At 35.5% G+C, this 18,636-nt stretch overlaps 1 protein-coding gene across 3 annotated transcripts; it reads left to right on the top strand.

The window, feature by feature from the left end:
* The first annotated feature begins 1,376 nt into the window (after positions 1-1,376).
* LOC121234753 (bZIP transcription factor 16) lies at positions 1,377-15,221 on the top strand. Of its 3 annotated transcripts, none has more exons than XM_041130839.1 (13): positions 1,377-1,754; positions 2,075-2,195; positions 2,300-2,356; positions 2,445-2,519; positions 6,581-6,670; positions 6,748-6,807; positions 6,906-7,075; positions 7,616-7,670; positions 10,099-10,141; positions 10,254-10,543; positions 13,987-14,064; positions 14,168-14,293; positions 14,765-15,221. In XM_041130839.1, the coding sequence occupies exons 2-13, from the start codon at positions 2,115-2,117 to the stop codon at positions 14,879-14,881; spliced, it is 1,242 nt and encodes a 413-aa protein (XP_040986773.1). In that variant the 5' UTR covers positions 1,377-1,754; positions 2,075-2,114; the 3' UTR covers positions 14,882-15,221. The 3 variants fall into 3 exon arrangements, with proteins under 3 accessions (XP_040986773.1, XP_040986771.1, XP_040986772.1); XM_041130837.1 differs by having other exon boundaries at positions 2,021-2,195; XM_041130838.1 differs by having other exon boundaries at positions 2,001-2,195.
* Positions 15,222-18,636: the final 3,415 nt, after the last annotated feature.

The raw sequence follows: 18,636 nt of genomic DNA, 5'->3' as shown, positions 1-18,636 counted from the left end.
ATTCATTTTAAATTTTGTTATTTTTAATTATACTTATTTATATGTACATTTCAATTGACTATTCTATTATCAATAGTAATCATTGATGAAGAAAGTATTAACTTGGTAGAGATAATGTCAATTTAGAAGAAGAAAACATGTTGTTGTGAAGTAAGATGAAATGAAAATTGTATGAATAGTAGTGAAATAATTTGAGTTATTATGTTTTATTGGTTTTTGGAAAATAAGGGAGAAAAAATTGAATAAAAGTATTATAAAGTTAAAAATATTGTTAGAATATAAATTTTTAATACTATTTTTCTTTCAAAATTTGAAAAAGTAATATTATTTTTTATATTTTGTTTAGAAATTTGAGAAAATTGTAATAATTAGATGAAAGAGTTGAAGATTTGAAATTGAAAAGTGTTTGTGTTTGAGTGATATTTAATAAGAAAATTATGAGAATTTTTGAGATGATATGAGATCATCTCAGTCCCTCAACAAGCTTTTAAGGTGCCGTTTGGATAGTAAGTTGAAATGAGATGAATTACAATGAAAGTTAAAAGTTAAATAAAATATTATTAGCATATTATTTTTTAATATTATTATTATTTTAAGATTTGAAAAAATTTAATTGTCTATTATATTTTGTGTGAAAATTTAAAAAAATTGTAATGATAAGATAAGATGAGATGAAACACTTTTACTATTCAAACAGGGCCATAAAAAAATATCAATATTATCCACCGTTGATATCAAGTTATCAACATCATGAACAAAAACGTAAAAATGAGAGGATGACTAAGGGCATAAAAAAAAAAAAAAAACTAAATAATTGATTGAACCAACAGAACCAAATTGATGGATTTGGTCTAGTTTGTAATCAGTCTGATTCTCATTATTAAGAACTGAAACTGATTCATTATCAGTTTTCATATTTTGAAAAGCGATTTGAACTGGATTGACAAATTGTATATATATTTTTTAATTTTTATATTATATTATTTATATATATTATATCTTAAATTACTAATTAATATAACACGTGATTTTAATCTTATTATTCATATTTATTAATCTTATACAATAAAATTAATAAAACATTTAATATAATATAAAATTAATCTTATAAAATTTTAATCTTAAATATAAACATCGTTATTACTAAGTTATTGATATAACCTTACTTTATATATATATATATATATATATACATACGTCTAAAAGATAAATAAAAAAAATTAGATTGGATCTGACCGAAATAAAATCGATTTCAATTTTAATAATAAATTGATTCATATTAATTCTTAAATCCTCAAAATCGACCTATCTCAGTTCAATTCTAAAATTTATATAAAATGCCAAAATGGGACCAAATCCGACAGGATACGTCCCGAAAGATGTCCGACAGTCAGGGGCGAAAAAGAGATTTAGAAAGCACAGAAATGGAAATGAGAAGAAAAAATCCCCCACGGACAGTGGGACACCGCGACACCGTACGGCGACACACAGGATCCATGCCGTGAATCCTCACTCGCTCTCGCCCTCAACAAAACGAACGAAACGCATACCCAGACCATTGAACCCTAAATTTCTGATCCCTCCCCTAATTCCTTGTTCTCCAATTCCTTGCCATCCATTTACCATCTTGGCCTAACCTTTTAACTTATTGACCTCCGTGTTCACTTTCTTCGTCTCCGGATTTCTTGCTACCAAAGTGTTGCAATATTGTTTTGGATCCGATTTGGTTTCAGCTGGTCCGAGTTTTTAATCCGGTAACTGAGATTTTCTTTTTGCTACATGGTTCATATTGCTAAATTTCTGTTATGGTAATTATTTGCATGTAGAATACGTAGGAATAGATAGAATTCGTGTAATTTTGAATGTTAGATTTTCTTTTTCTTTTTCTGTTTGGACGTTCAATTGTGGTCAAGGCGATTTATACGACATAGTTGTTGTTTTTAGTTTCTTGGGGAGCTACTCGGCGTTGAAACACAACATTTTAATTATTTTATTTACAGTGGTTTTCTTTGTTTCATAGGGAACTTCTGGAGGAAGATAGTGCCTAATGATGTAGGTGGTGCTTATGTTGTAGTATGGTGCGAGGAATTTTGGAGAAGTGGTGATCCCAAAACATGGGTAGCAGCGACACGGATAAACAGGCAAAAGAGAAGGAGCCGAAGACACCTCCTGCCACAAATTCTAATACTACGCAGGTACTCGAGTAATTCCTAACTTTTCTTTATTGATAAGCTTGAGGGTAGTCTCACTCTCATATAGATGATTGCCATTTTTCAATCAATTTTATTTTATTTTTCAGGACCAGTCTTCGGCTACTGGCACTGGTGTGGTTAATCCTGACTGGTCGGGATTTCAGGTTCTATAGTGAAAGTCTTTTATTCGGGCAGTTATGTTTCATATCATGTTTGCATTTTAGATGAGGTGGTCATGTTTTTCCTCAACAGGCATATTCTCCTATACCTCCACATGGGTTCTTGGCTTCAAGTCCCCAAGCGCCTCCCTATATGTGGGGCGTCCAGGTATATACATTCTACATGGATAATATAGGATTTTTGCATTGATAATGATTATTGAACCTTTTGCTTATAATATGGAATGGGATAATTTAATAGTATCATTACCTTTGAGACTGGTTTTTATAATTTTTACATAGATTAAATTTGGGTGGTATATTAACCTTTGAGCCTAGTTTTAAGAGATTTTATTACCAAGAATAGGCACAGGCCAAGTACACAAGAAGTATACAAAGGAAATACCAACTACACTCTAGAAGCAGGAAAAAGACTAAAACAGATTCAGTACATTATCATCATCCCTTACAAAAATCCTAGCCCACAAACACAAAGTAGAAAAGAAAAAATTCCAAAGTTCTCCAAGAGAATGCTCTGTCTTCAAAACATCTCCCATTCATTTCCAGCCAAATACACCACATTAAACACGAAGGAATCATATTCCATCTGGCAGCTACACATTTTTTTCCCTCAAAACCTCTCCAACATGCAAGAAGATTTACAACTTCCTTTGGCATCACCCAATATAAACCTGTCCGACTCAAAACCTCATACCATAAAGACTTTGCCACCTCGCAATGAAGAAAGAGATGATTTATAGATTCACCATCCTTCTTGCACATGACACACCAATCAGCAATGCACATGCCACGTTTTCTAAGGTTATCCGTGGTCAAAACTTTCCCTAGAGCAACCTCCCAACTGAAAAACACCACCTTAGTAGGAACCTTCACTCTCCAAATGGTTTTCCAAGGGAAAGCACAACCAGAATGACAAGTCATCACCTTATAAAAAGAACTAACAGAAAATATGGACTTTCCAGCATGGTCCCACAGTAAACTGTCCTCTCTTCCCTGCATCACTTTTGAATTATAAATTCTTCCCAAAAAATCTGAAACATCATTCACTTCCCAGTCATTTACCTCTCTGATAAAGTCAACATTTCACAGAATATTATTATCCGTATGTTGGAAATAATCTGCCACAGCAGCATTTTGATCCCTTGCAATCCTAAGAAGAGAGGGAAAATAAAATTTGAGAGCTGATTCCCCACACCAAATATCATGCCAAAAAAGAATCCTCTTCCCTTCCCCCACCTTAAATGTAATATGTTTCAAAAACTCCCCCCAACCTTTCCTAATGAACTTCTATAAACTCACCCCATAAGCTCCTCTAACTTCATTAGAACACCAATCCCCCCCACTCACTCCCATATTTTACAGTAACAACATTCTTCCATAAAGCATCTCTCTCTAAATGATATCTCCAAAGCCATTTCCCAAGAAGTGCTTTGTTAAACATCCTCAAATTTCTCACCCCCAATCCTCCACAAGAAATTGGTTGACAAACCTTGTTCCAACTAACCAAATGAAACTTTTTCTCCTTCCCTATACCTCCCCATAATAAATTGAGATAAATTTTCTCAATTCTTTTTGCAACCCCTGCTGGCAAAGGGAAAAGTGAAAGAAAATACGTGGGAAGATTAGATAGCGTACTCTTTATAATTCGTCCCCCTTTAGACAAGTATAGCTTTTTGCATCCAACCAACTTATCATTTTTTCATTGTTTCAATCTAAGTTATCTTTTTTTATTAGTAAATAATAATTTTATTAAAAAAGGTGAATCCAAATACACGGGACATAGACAAGAGCAACACCTATGCATGGTTGTCTAAAGATACAAGGAAATCATGTACGTTCATGGCATTAAAGTCTATTACAATTGACCAATGGAATAAAGTATGAAGAAAAAAGTTCTAATCTTGTCCATTGTCCGTTCACAATCCTTAAAACTTGACCATTCCTCTCCATCCATATGCACCACCAATACCATAGAAAAATCGGTATCATCTTCCACATAGCTGCAATTTGAAAGTTACACCGAATCCCTTGTTAGCTGGCCAAAAAATCGACAACCCTTCTGGCATCACCCAATGATGCCCCACTCTAGCAAAGATATCATTTCCCAAACTCATGGCTGCATCACAATGCAATAATAGGTGATCCACAGACTCCCTACTTGTCTTACACATATGACACCAATCCAACACAATGAGTCCGCATTTCCTTAGATTATCTAAGGTGAGAAACTTCCCTAGTGAAGCTGTCCAAAAAACGAGTCCTTAGTCTACCATATATTCTTCCATGAGAATGTTCTTGTAGAATGTTTCATAAGGGACTTATAGTACGACTGTACAGTAAATTTTCCCTTCTTGGAAGTGACCACAAAATCGTATCAGCTCCTCCATTCACTCTACAATTATACACAAGATATTCCATTGAGGAGAGCCACTAGATAGATCCATGAGCTATGCTACTGAAGCCTCCCATCTTTGTGCGATGTTTTTTTTGATAAATTCCTATCTTTGTGCGATGTTGTATATTGTTGGGTAGGCTTCCTTAAGGATTCGATCTCCATGCCATAGATCATTCTAGAATTTAATTATGGAACCATCCTTAACTGCAAAGTGTGTGTATTGATGGAAGTTTGTCTAGCCTCTTCTTATGTGTTTCCAAAGCCCCACCCCATGTGGTCTGCTCACAATCTTCCCCACACTCCACCATATTTTAAATCTATGATAACTCTCCACAATGCTCCCCTTTCAGCCTGTATCTCAACAACCACTTACCCAATAAAGCCTTGTTGAAAACCAACAAGTTCTGAATTCCCAAACCCCTTCACGTATTGGGCTACAAACCGTAGCCCAATAAATGAAACTTGATTCTTCATTTAAACACCCCCCCTCCACCATATTTTAAATCTATGATAACTCTCCACAATGCTCCCCTTTCATCCTGTATCTCAACAACCACTTACCCAATAAAGCCTTGTTGAAAAGCAACAAGTTCTGAATTCCCAAACCCCTTCATGTATTGGGCTACAAACTGTAGCCCAATTCACCAAATGAAACTTGATTCTTCATTTAAACCCCCCCACCCCCCCGGGCCGGGAAAAAAAAAAAAAGGAAAAGGAAATCTCGTTGCAACTTCTCTAGCCGGTATGCGACCTTACATGGTATTGGAAATACAGATAAGAAATAAGTAGCCAGGTTGGATAGAATACTTTTTATCAACGTAACTCTACCACATTTGGACAAATACATCCTCTTCCAACTCGCTAGTTTCTGCTCCATTTTTTCCAACACCCCATCCCAGAGGGACTGCGACTTAAAGGAAGCACCCAAGGGACCGAGATACTTTATTGGCAAGGTAGAGACTTTTCACCACATAATGTTGGCGAAGCTCAAAACACATGGAACATTTCCAATTGGAACTAATTCTGACTTGGAAAGATTCACTTTCAATCCCGATGCTGCTTCAAAGCAAACTATAAGAGCCCGCAAAGTTTGAATGTGATTGTGATCAACACCACAGAATATAAGAGTGTCATCTGCAAATAAGTGGTGGGTCATCTCAAGTGTGCCAATTCTTGCATCCCCTACTACAAAGCCAGATAGAAATTCACCTTCCACAAGACCCGTGATCATTTTACTACAAGCTTCCATTATGAAAACAAACAGTAATGGAGATAGGGGATTGCCTCAATCCCCTCGAACTTCCGAAAAAGCCCATTGGAGTACTGTTCACCAAAATGGAGAAATGTACGGTAGATATACAAAATTTGATCCAAGAGCACCTTCTCTCTCCAAGTCACCTTTCAAGCATGTGTAACAAAAAGTTCCAGTTAACTCGATCATATGCCTTCTCCATGTCAAGTTTGTATAATAACCCTATATTGTTCATTATCAAAAAATGTTTCAATCTAGAGGTGAACATGAACCAGTTAGGCTATGTGGAAGTTCTACGTTTAAAGCTCTATTGAGCGTAATTATCATTTAGTTCAATGTTCATTTGGTGTTTGACAAGTCAATATTCTAAGCCTAACTTTTTTTTGATAAGTAATATTCTAAGCCTAACTCACTTCAAAAGTTTATATGCTCCATTGTTATTCCTTGTTCACTTTTAATGATTTGCATCTATGACTTTCTCTTGATCTTGGCAGTATTGCAGAAAGTCTGTTCATGTTCTTCTGGCTGGAATTATTAAGTTTAACATAATTTTTTATTGCAGCATATAATGCCTCCCTATGGTACCCCTCCACATCCATATGTTGCAATGTATCCCCATGGTGGCATATATGCTCACCCATCTATTCCTCCGGTATTTTCTTGTACAAAATGGTTTAGTTGCAGTCTCAAATTTTTACTATAGTCTCATGTTCTGTGTGTGAATAACAGGGACCTTATCCTTTTAGTCCTTTTGCTATGGCTCCTCCAAACGGCATGCTTGAGGCTACTGTGAGTTTCCTACACTACTGTGTTTTATGTTTTCGTATTGGAAAGGCATGCCTTTGTTTGTTCAAGTACATGATAAGTAACTTTGAATTCACTCTTAGGGAAACACAACTGGCAACATGGAAACAGATGGTAAACCATCTGAGGTGAAGGAAAAGTTGCCCATCAAAAGATCAAAAGGAAGTTTAGGCAGTTTGAATATGATAACAGGGAAGAATAATGAGCATGCTAAAACCTCAGGTGCATCTGCTAATGGGGTTCATTCTAAAAGGTAAATGAGCTATGCGTATTGATAGGATGGTTCTAAACAATTTTTTTAGCAATCAAGCTATGCTTAGTGTTAGGATGATTTTGACTATTGACTAATGTTTAAGGGTCCAAGCTAATTATTATTGAATGCTTACTCTTTGAGACTTTTGGATAGGAGGGAAGGGGGTTTGGGGATTCTCTCTTCACTTCCATCCCCAATACAGTTCATGAAAATTCATGATTGTTGTTAACTTATATACCTCTTATGTTTTCAGTGATCATATGTTATAGTCTTCATGGTTATAGGGCCTGAGAATCTTTAGTTGCGGTGATGATTCATGTTCCTTTTTTTGATAAGTAAAAGAAACAAGCTAAATGTTCCTTTACATATATATATATATATTTATATATTGCCTAAATGGACCTGTCGTTACTGAAAAAGTTGATCCTGTTCTGATTGTGCATATTGCTGAGTATGTTAACATCTAATTGTCATTGCTGTATTTAACATTGTTACAAAACAAAGTTCTTTAGCTTACGAGGAATAATTTGGGACATGCAGTGCTGAAAGTGCAAGTGAAGGTTCGAGTGAAGGAAGTGATGCAAATTCTCAAAGTGTATGTGCTTTTTCACTTAGTTCATTTATTTTGCATACTTGCTACACTTTTTTATTGATTTGGGTGGGCTAGGACCATGCTAATTGCATCTCTTTTCTGATATGTAACTTTCTGTGTCATGAGTATATTGCTCCTATCTTAGTGCATCAGTGAAGTTTTGGTTTTTAATATTGACCCAATGGGAGGGAATACATGACATGGACTTTCTTTGTAAATTTAAGGAAAGCCCAAACTACATTTTAACGTATATTTTCTTGTAAGTATTTGAATATTTTTTTATTAATGTGAGAGGCGTATCCCAAGTACACAGGGAAATATACAAGAGGAACACCTAACTAGATATAGAAAACAAGACGAGAAAATCATGAAACTCAGCCCTAAACTCCATCGAAGTTGCTCAAAGGAACCATATTTGGGATTGTATTCTAAATAGACTGATCAATGTCTTAGTTAGAGATCCTTGGAAGCATTATAAACTGCAAGAAATTCTCCCTTTCAAGCAATGCGAGATCCTATTTAGCATGCCTGCATACTTGATCCAAGTATTACAATATCCTCCTCATAAACCTTCGAAGTCCTCATGAGGTCATTCGTTGTACATGGCATGGTTCAAGTATCACATCTCTAATTGCTAGGACTTCGATACCATTTGTAACGTCCTAAATAAAATGAAAACGATATAGGCTTATATTAAAAAAGGACTAGTCACTGTTACATTTGGAACCCCTATGAATCATTATAAACTGTAAGAACCTTTCCCTACTAGGTAATGCTCAATTTCCGTTCACCACCACCCTCCTATACCCACTCCTGGATGTTACATTGCTCATTGTGTTGTATTGCTACCACTAATATGCTGAAAAATTTTCTTTGTATGAGATCTTGATGGTGGTTGGTACATTATTGATTTCTATCTTTTTTCCTGGAAGAATTGGTTTTTCACTTTGTTCTTTTTCCTTATTTGAGCTAGAGATATTGACCTTTTTGACGATAAAGCTTGAATTTGAGTCATCTTGGGCTTTATTATGTCCAATTTACTAGATGTTGTTGGCATGTTTTGTGAGCCAGAGTTTCTTTGGCTATGTGTATGTGGTGTTAATCCTTCGGCATTTCGAAACAAACTAGTATTCTGACAATCAAAACATCTAGGTGGGTCTCTGATCTAACCATATAACTACCCATATTTTGGTAATCTCATATAACTACTACTAGATCTTGATGAAAAATTGCTCTAGTTGAGTTGATGCTTCAGCTGTGTAAAAAGATCTATGTGGAATTGGTTGATATAAAGGCTTTAACTGAGTTGGATTTAATGATCGTCGCCTCCAACGCAAGGCTGTCACCTCTAATGAAACAACCCATGGGTGCGGCTGTGGGTTGTTTAGTCTCTACACCCACGGCAGTGCCGTGGGTCTCTATCTCTGATACTTAGACCCACGGTGCTGCCTTGGGTCTGAGATTTGTTTTTAAGATAAGATATATTCTGATCTTGATCAGATTTGATAGATCTAGTCACATATCTGTGTGATTTAGATGGATTTTGGTTTGTTGGATTGTTGGTTGTTTTTGGACTTGCAAATTCCGGATGGTGGGTATGGATGGGGCAGGGGGAAAAATAGCCACCCTGCCCAAGCAAGGATGGGGGGTGGGGAGGGTAGCACCCTAGTCCAAAGCCTTGCTAGAAATGATTGCTGATTATCCATCCTGGTGGTGGTAACACATGTATTATGCGTGAACTGCTTTGTGGTGCTTTGTGTTAGTAGTTATTTTCACTAGTTCTTTGGAATACCAATTTTACTTTCATTTTTGAGTCATTTTGCTACTTGTGTTTCATCTATAGTTTGTCTTCTTAGTATTAAGGGGGCAAAGCATTAATTAAGGTGTCGTGCTACACTTATGCAAGGCTAAGCATCAAAGTATGAGGTGCAGACACTTCGAAACACTCTGTGAATGGTGAATATTGATAAAAGGAGTGGTAAAACACAGAAAATAAATTCATAGAAGGTTTATGTGGAGAGGTTAACTTTAATTCTTTCTTAGAAAATGTAAAAGTACCTTATATTGTTTAATCACTATTTTTCACAACTGAAAGCATAAATGAGAACAATAATGATTAATTATAGTTTCAAATAGACTATTTCAGTTCTTGATCTTTTTTATTTATGCCAACGTGCTTTTTTTAGGTGTATGCTAAGTTAGCCAAGTCTTCTTTGACTACCTTGCTTTGAGGTTAGTTTAGAGAGATCTTCTTAAGATGCATTCCACTGATGGTCACCTAAATTGGCATGTTGTTATTTGTCCAGATTAATGTTTGTCTGTCATCATCACATGGGGAAATCTCGTGTAGTTGGTTGTCTTTTGTGCTCCTCTTCTCTCTCTTTCCGGTTACAGGAAAAGTCCTACATCTTAATTTCTTTGGTTTTTGTAGGACTCACAACCGAAGTCAGGGGGTGGTCAAGATTCTTTTGAAGGTTCAATAATTTTCTAGTTTTTAAAGAAAAAGACGTGATAATAATATTTTCTTCTGCTGTTCTATAGCTGCAATGATCTGTGTTAAAGAAGAATTCATGTGTCTTTTTACAGCTGAAGCATCTCAGAATGGCAATTCCGTGCATGGTCCTCAAAATGGAGGACCAAATACACCTCATACAATAATGAATCAAGCAATGGCTATGGTGCCGATGTCAGGTGCAGGTGCTGCTCCCTTAGCTGTTGCTGGTCCCACGACAAATCTAAATATCGGAATGGATTATTGGGGTGCTCCAACTTCATCAGCCATACCTGCAATGCGTGGGAAGGCTCCTTCTACTCCTGTTGCAGGAGGAATTGTTACTGGATCACGGGACAATGTTCAGCCACAGATTTGGCTACAGGTGAATCCGAATCAATGAAGTTTTGATACTTCACTTTGCTTGCTTAAATCATGGTTATCTTCAATTAGTAAAAAAACTTATGAATCTTCTCTATGGACAAAGTAAGAGAATTATATGAATTTTCCTATCCAGAAGTTGGGAGTGCTTGCTATGAAACATGGTGATAACGGAATATATTATCTTTCTCGTTAAAAGGAAAAAAGTCTCTGCATGCTGAAAATATTTAAGTTGCTTGATTGTCTTATTTGGGTGTGTTAAATCACCAATTATTCCAAAAGCTTAAGTTGATGGGAATGGACGGATTTAATCATTTTAATTATATTCTATCACTCTCTCTCAAGCGTGGGTCAATATATCCCTTAATAAGTGAACCCAACACGTGGAATATTTAATTGAAATGTCTTCCTAATGCATTTTTACTTAAAAAAAGAATATTTAATTAAAATGTGAGGTGAAATGTGGAGTCAAGGTTTAGGCTCAAAACCTTTGTTCTAATACCATATTAAATAACTAATTGTTTCGAAATCTTAGGTTGACGGGAAGAGGTGAATTTAATTATTTGACGTATATTCTAATAGGGTGCATTGATTTTTAAAGTTTTATTTTCCTTGTCAATAAATCAAAACAAGTTACTTATAAAAAAAAATTAAATCAAAACAAGTTTATTAAAGTGATTGTTTCTTATGGTCTTCATGGTTCTGTTGAGTAATGATTTCAATATAGATAGGCATTTTCATGTCGTGTGAATTTTCCATAATGGGTTGACTTGCATTAAACAAAACAGTGGCAGTGCTATAAGAAAGAATGGTTTTAGTGAGTTGACTACTTGACTACCATGAACTGATGATATATGTGGTGCTTACAATATTATTTTTCATTTATTTTTCATTTCGTCTCATCTCAAGACTTCTCATAATTTCCTTCCCCAAGATCACTCAAATACAAACACTTTTCAATTTCAAATTTTCAACTTTTTCATTTAATCATTACGACTTTCCCAAACTTCCAAATAAAACACAAAAAACAATACCACTTTTTGAAATTTCAAACCAAAAATAATATTAAAAAATAATATTATAAGAATATTTTAAATTTATAATATTTTTATTCAACTTTTTCTCTCTCATTTCCCAAAACCCAATAAAACATCTTAACTCAACCATTTCACTACTATTCTTAGAATTCTCATCTCATCTCACTTCCTAAACATGCCCTTAATCTTTTCGGGGAGTATTATTAAATGTATCTGTTGCAAGGCTTCTTTAAAGCGTTGGAATTGCCAATATTCTCACTTTCAGGTTGTATTGAATTGAGATATTGATGTATTTTCTTGTGGAAAAAAATGTTTATCATCTATAAGTTTTAACTTTTCATTTTGAATGGTGGCAAAACTGGCACCAGGTTAAAGATTTAAGAAATAATTTTGACTATTGTAATGTGTAAATTTGGTTTATTTAATTCTCTCTCGCACACTAAACTGAGTCTAGAATATTGACGTCACATCTGGATTCTAACTTTTTAAATGAACTTTGGGTGCTCTGCTCTTTTGCTTATAATTCATATATATATATATATTGTGTTTACCTATCAATATATATATATATATATATATATTTATCTGTATTATCTATATTTATTCTGTATGTAGGTGTGTCTATATATATATATATATATATATATATATATATATGTATGTAATTTTAGATTGTTTTCCTAGCAAGGGATTTCAGGACTGGCCAATAGGTATTTTGCAGCAAGAGATTCATTTTTGAAATTTCAAGATGTGTGCTTAAGCTCCTGTTTAAACTCTTAAAAAGCAATGTTTTTGTGCAATCATTGCATAACTTTTAGTTGGATTTAACGCAAAAATGAGCTAGCAAAACCTCAGTTGGTATAGAAAGGGATAAGAGAGAGTATAAATAATAAGGAATAAATAATCTATATTTTTAACCAAGCTGCAAGTCAAGAGTTAGCAGTTTTATTCTGTCTTTCAAATTTGATTTCATGTTTTATTGATGCTTGTGATGGATTGCGAATGTTATGGACGTAACCATGGGAAGTTTTCCATTTGGATCATCTTCACAGTGAGATATGTCATTTAAGGTTTTTTTAGTGAAGTGGTCCTGTCTCTTATGTTTTTATCACTTCTTAATATTGATACTCCTTCTGTTTCACTAAGTTTGTCCCCTCTGCAATTTTGGTTACTCCCACATGTTGACCATTCCGATTTCCTAAGCTATTCATCCCACAAGTCATCTTCCCCTCTTGTCTTATAGTAGAGGTAAACAATGGGAGGAATTTTTTTTTTTGATAAGTAATAAACTTTATTGATCGAATGCAACTAGGCAAAGCCCATGTACACAGGAAGTATACAAAAGAGACACCTAATTACACTCTAGCAAGCTGAAAAGAAAGCAAAAACTCATGAACATTCCCTCCCTTTAGTACAATAGCAGAAAACCATTGAACCAAAGAAAATACAAAAAAGTTCCAGTTTTGCCCCACTGTTCTCTCCTTGTTGTTGAAGCATCTCTCATTTCTTTCCAACCAAATACACCGCAATAAGCACAAAGGAACCATCCTCCATGTCCCAGCCAGCTGAGCCTATTCCAACATGCTAGGAGGTCCACCACCCTCTTGGGCATAACCCAAGTCAACCCAGATAATGCCATCCCATAATGGGAGGAAAATGTTGGAGAAGAAAATATAAATAAGACTTTTATAGAGGAAAATGTTAACGGCATGGGATGTCTGCTTTATATGTTACAAATTGTATTATAATCATTAATTGTGTATCTAGTTTCTTTTATTCTTACCTATCAAAAAAAGTGTGTATCTAGTTTCTGTGTTGATAATATTGAAGGATACCATGTTTCCTTTAAGTGAACACCGAAGCTCTTTAGCTTTTTCACCCGGTGATCAGCAAGTTGTTATGGCAAACAACCATTAGTTTTTATCCCTTTTCTTCCTTTCTGGTTCTTGTTCATGCTTTTCATTTGGTTCATTGCAAGCTAAATTTTGAAAAAGTTATCTTGGTATTGTTACAAGTTCATAACTTCTAGTGAAGTTATAATACTAGGTTACCACTTTAATTTTGAAAGTTTGTTGAATATAATGCAAATTTGATGTTCTAAATGGTTTGTTTTGCATCATGCAAAGCTTCTTTTCTTTTAGTGGGCAAAATAAAAAGTTAGTTGCTATCCGGGATTCAAATGTTGTGATGATTTTTCATGCTAAGGGCCGGGTGGGTGGGATAGTCTGTGTGTGTGTGTGTCGGCTTTGTCTCTCCTCTTCATTGCTTGTTATTGCTTAATCCTTGGTCATTAATTGGATCTAAATGGAACGGCAACTATTTTTCTTCCAAATTGCAGCATTTTCTTTTTCTAAACCCTTGCTGTTGTATGTATGTTATGCTGCGCATCTTATCCATTTTGTGGATTCAGGATGAAAGAGAGCTTAAGAGACAAAGGAGGAAGCAATCGAATAGGGAATCTGCTCGTCGATCCAGATTGCGTAAGCAGGTAAGGAAGCTGTCCTTATATCTGTTTATCCTATCTGGCTACCCTGGATCACTTGCTGGCCAATGAATTCAATGATTATTATATGTGCATGATTTGGAGTCAGGCGGAATGTGATGAGCTGGCCCAGCGTGCTGAATTGTTGACAGAAGAAAATGCCAATCTCAGATCAGAAGTGAGCCGGATCAGGAGTGATTATGAGCAGCTTCTCGCGGAGAATGCCTTGCTTAAGGTGATGGTCGGGTCATGGTTTAATTTGATGGGTTTCTTTCACTATAAGAAAACTGTTTATTTGCTGCTAATTATTTTCTGTCAAAATAAGTCTATTCTCGTCACAAATAGTCATTTTGTCGTAAATAACTCGTCATAAATGTTCATTTTTCTTATAGTGTTTGGCTCTTGTGTCCTTACCAGACTTGACCTAGTCCCTGTCCATGCCACAAGGAATGAATTGACTCTAGGTTTGGTTTGTAAGTAGTATGGCAGAAGTTCATAACTGTTTGGATGGTTGGATGCCGTATATCACCGGAGCGTTATTTAGAACACAATTGACCAAAGCTGATGGAGTCCTAACTATTAACATCAAACGCCCACCCATCCGCCCCCTCCCTTTCCTTTCTTCTCTTCCCCTAAAAGTTATAAATAAGCTTCTGCTTGCTTAAATTTGCTCACTCGCTCATTTTTCAGAACTTTGTTTTTGCAGGAGAGACTTGGGAAGGTTCCTGGGCATGAAGATCCAAGGTCTGGCAGGAAGGACCAACACTTGAGTAGTGACACTCAACAGACTAGGCAAACAGAAGTTGTGCAGGGTAGCCACTAGGATGAAGCTACCTTGCTTTACGCAGCTTTCCGGGAGTATAACCTAACAAAATTTAGTAATAGGAAGTTCATATTTTGCATAGAATGTAGTTTAAACTATTATATCTGACCTTATAGCGTTAGGATCCGTTTGTTTCATATCATTCCTCATTTGTAATTTAACCCATCTGTAACATTACAAGACCCGGATGGTGTGTCCAGCGTGAGACTTGTGTCACTACCCATAACTGTTTTCAAAAGGGTAGTTTTCACACTTATCTCGGTAATAGAATGGTTAATGCAAGTGCAACTTGGATGGATGGAAATGGAATTAATGAACTCTTTATGGTTAACTACTAAAAGCTGAATTAATGAAAGGTATTTTCTCCTTTATTTTTTCCCTGATTCCATGGCAGAACCCAGGTTCTATCACTTTCTTTCAGACTTTCTAAAAGTAAAGCACACCATCTAGTTGCGTGCAAGAGCTTCAATTGTGTAAAATGAGTTTGTTGGGTTGGGGTTAGGTTCCTATTGATTCTTGTATGCTAGAAGCAACTTTACCATTGTTATTGATTCTTGTATGCTAGAAAGAACTTTACCATTGTACCAAATATTTTTCTTGAACAGGTGGGGATTGCTTTACATCATGTCGGCCGAGAGTCAGAAGAATGTCTGTTGTAAAAATCCCTTTTGCTCAAGTCGGGCTTCTTATGGCAATGCTGAGTGGGTATTGCCCCCCCCACCATTATTTGATGGATGTCTTGTCTGATACCTCTCATTATTCCCTTTGACAAGAGTTGCTAACCTACTACTGATCAATGCATTGCTTGCCGATATGATCTTCTGAATCCAATGTTCTTTGGAGTCTTGTACCTCTTTAGGCCAGCAACACATTCAAGAAAATGAATGGTCCAGCTCGCTTATGTGATGTTAAATGGGCTTGGTTGTTTGTAATGTTGATGCCTTTTTAAATTCTAGAGATCCCCAGCTAAATGCTCTGAAACATGTTGTCAACTCAATGAAAAATGTTACAGATTATTTTTCTGCAAATTTCAATTTTCCAAGCCGAACGAGAAAACAAACAAAAAAGAGCCTTCAATGAAGAGGAAAGGCTCAATAAAGGATGTCCTATTTCAGCCCATCTACGGAGATGTTGGTTATTAAACTTGACCCTTATTTTCCAAATACTAATCATGTTAACTCAAGGTCTTATCTGATTATCCCATCGATTCAGCACACGTAACAATGCTAACTATTTAGCACACAGTCCTACATAATGGATCGCTTATAAAAATCTTTAGGTCCGTTTGGATTCATAAATCATTTTATTTTATTTCATCTCATTATTATAATTTTATCAAATTTTTATATAAAATATAATAAATAATTTAATTTTTTCAAATCTTAAAAAAATAATAATATTAAAAAATAATATTCTAATAATATTTTATTCAATTTTTAATTTTTATCTAAAATCATATCATCTTATCTCACTATTCAAACTAACCAAAAGTCTATATGCAGAATTAAGTAGAGAATCTCACGTTACTTTAGAACCATCTTGTATAACCTTTGGCCTCTTATATATAGGCCATATTGTGTAGCCTTAATGAATAGAATTGAGTAATACAAAGAATTGCATTACATTTCTAACATGATATGAGAGCATATACACTAACAACATACACACTAGCATTTAGAAATAATTTCTACTAATATTCTCCCATCTTTGTAATCAAAAGCTGCCATATCGGCGTATCGCATTCCATGTTGGTTGCAACTCGTAACTAGATGAAGGCACTTGTGATTATTTAAAATATTAACCTAATTAATCCTTGTCTACCCTGAGTTTGGATAAAAAAGAAAATCAACACATTTTAAAACTCTATGCATAGATAGATTTTAGATGGATCTGAAACTTATTTCTCAGACTAAGCTGAAGTCACTTTTTATAAATATAGTTTGAGACAAAATTTTAAGTGATTAAAATCTTGCTTGAATATATTTTAAAATTCAAATCCAACTTTTAGTTTATGTCCCAAATTGAATATTTGAATTTTAAAAACTTAAATCCAAATCCTCCCTATCCATTTATCCAAAGTTAACATCAACATTTATTTTTAAAAGGATGTTGTTAGATATAGTTTAAAGTTTGTAAATCTTGTACGCTCTTTTTGAAAAAAATAAGCTCGCCATTAAAAAATATATATTTTCATGTACATCTTAAATTTGTCCTCATTTTTCAAATGGATTACGGGAACTTTGCATACCCTAGAATTATACAAATTATTTTCTTTTTTTATAAGCTTGGCAAGAAAGTAGAGCACATAAAAGATTATTAAACTCTTTTTGAGTAATAATAAAAACACACCTTTTTTACAATTGTGTTTTAAACTGAAAATATTTTTATAAAAAGATGATACTTTCATAAGATATTTTATAAAAGGAAAATACTCTAGTTTGATATGATATGTCATATTGTAAAGTTACTTTTATTGTAAATTAGATATAACAAATCCCATAAAACTACATCAATTTGTGTTAAGGACGTGTTTCACAACTTCTCACACACGATCACCTGCAACCAAAGAGGAAAGAGGGTTGGAGGTTCGTGGGAATGCCTTCGATGCCTAAGTCAGTGGGATCTCTCCAGCAATCCATTCTGATAGGTTCATAATCATACATGAATGGTATAAATAAAGCTCACGACGCTTCCTGTTAATTCGCGATAACTATCTCACCCGTTATTTGAAATTCAAGCCTTCGAGATATTAGGGCTTAGCTTATCTTTGAATGACTCGATTGCTCTTTTATCCCGAAGTTCTCGGGTAGTTGTTCCCTTGGCACTAGCTAGAATATGCTTGGATTGGGTTAGGCCTTGGATCAACTAGATTATCAGGCTGTGCTATAGCCCAAGCCCGTGATAAGACCTAGCAGGCCCCCAGGAGAGGATTAAGCCGATTCCAATTACCCTGCGAAGTCCCATCACGCTATGCATGATGGGACTTGTAATTATGGCGTCGTTTTATTGTTTGGGTTTTTCATCATTTCATGCCCTTCTGTTAGTCGCTTCGCCTTCATGCCCTTTCGCATATCCCACTTAACTATTATGGTTATTTATCATTTTCAGGCATCCCCTTTCGCATATCCAACCTAATTGGTACGATTATTTATCATTTTCAGGCATCCCCTTTTTCCCACTTCTTCTCTTTGGCATTCCCTCTCCTTTTTCGAGCGCTCTGCTTCTATGCATTGTCTCTCGGTTTCCCTTGTGAATTTGTGGCTTTTTCTAAAGGTAAACATTTGTCTTCTTCCCGCGGAACCAAGTCTTCACGACCCTGCGACCCTCCCCCTTGCTTGGAAGAGGCGGTGACTAACCCTACTGTTGGAGAGAGGGCTACTCCTCGCTTAGTTTTTGAGGCCATCGATGGTCCTCTACCATTTCCCGTCGCGAATTGGACTCCGCAAGGGACAACTTTAACATCCCAAACTCGGTGGTTCTGGGTTTGCTAGACCAGGGTAGCAGAGCCATCGACGTGAGAGGTATGACAGTTTCTGTTGTTTTGTACTTGGCTATGTTCACGATGGGGCTTCGTTTGCCCTTTGTTAGACCCATTCATGACGTGTTAGACATCTTGGGTCTTGCTTCGGCTCACCTTGTGCCCAATACCTGGCGGATTCTAATGGCTTACTACATTCTCTGGCGGTTCGTTTTGGAGCCCATGGGTGATAATTACCCTGACCTCACGGCTCATGAATTTCTTTCTTTGCATAGTT

This window comes from Juglans microcarpa x Juglans regia, chromosome 6D, assembly GCF_004785595.1.
Source record: "Juglans microcarpa x Juglans regia isolate MS1-56 chromosome 6D, Jm3101_v1.0, whole genome shotgun sequence".
NCBI lineage: Eukaryota > Viridiplantae > Streptophyta > Magnoliopsida > Fagales > Juglandaceae > Juglans > Juglans microcarpa x Juglans regia.
The sequence above is the reverse complement of the archived record's forward strand: the minus strand, read 5'-3'. Positions and strand labels throughout refer to the sequence as shown.

Bases quoted from the DNA above. Each gene is read 5' to 3' on its own strand.
- LOC121234753 (XM_041130839.1), top strand. From the start codon at position 2,115: ATGGGTAGCAGCGACACGGATAAACAGGCAAAAGAGAAGGAGCCGAAG. The intron at 2,357-2,444 runs GTTCTATAGTGA...TTTCCTCAACAG, and splicing joins CTGACTGGTCGGGATTTCAG to GCATATTCTCCTATACCTCC. The intron at 7,076-7,615 runs GTAAATGAGCTA...TGGGACATGCAG, and splicing joins AATGGGGTTCATTCTAAAAG to TGCTGAAAGTGCAAGTGAAG.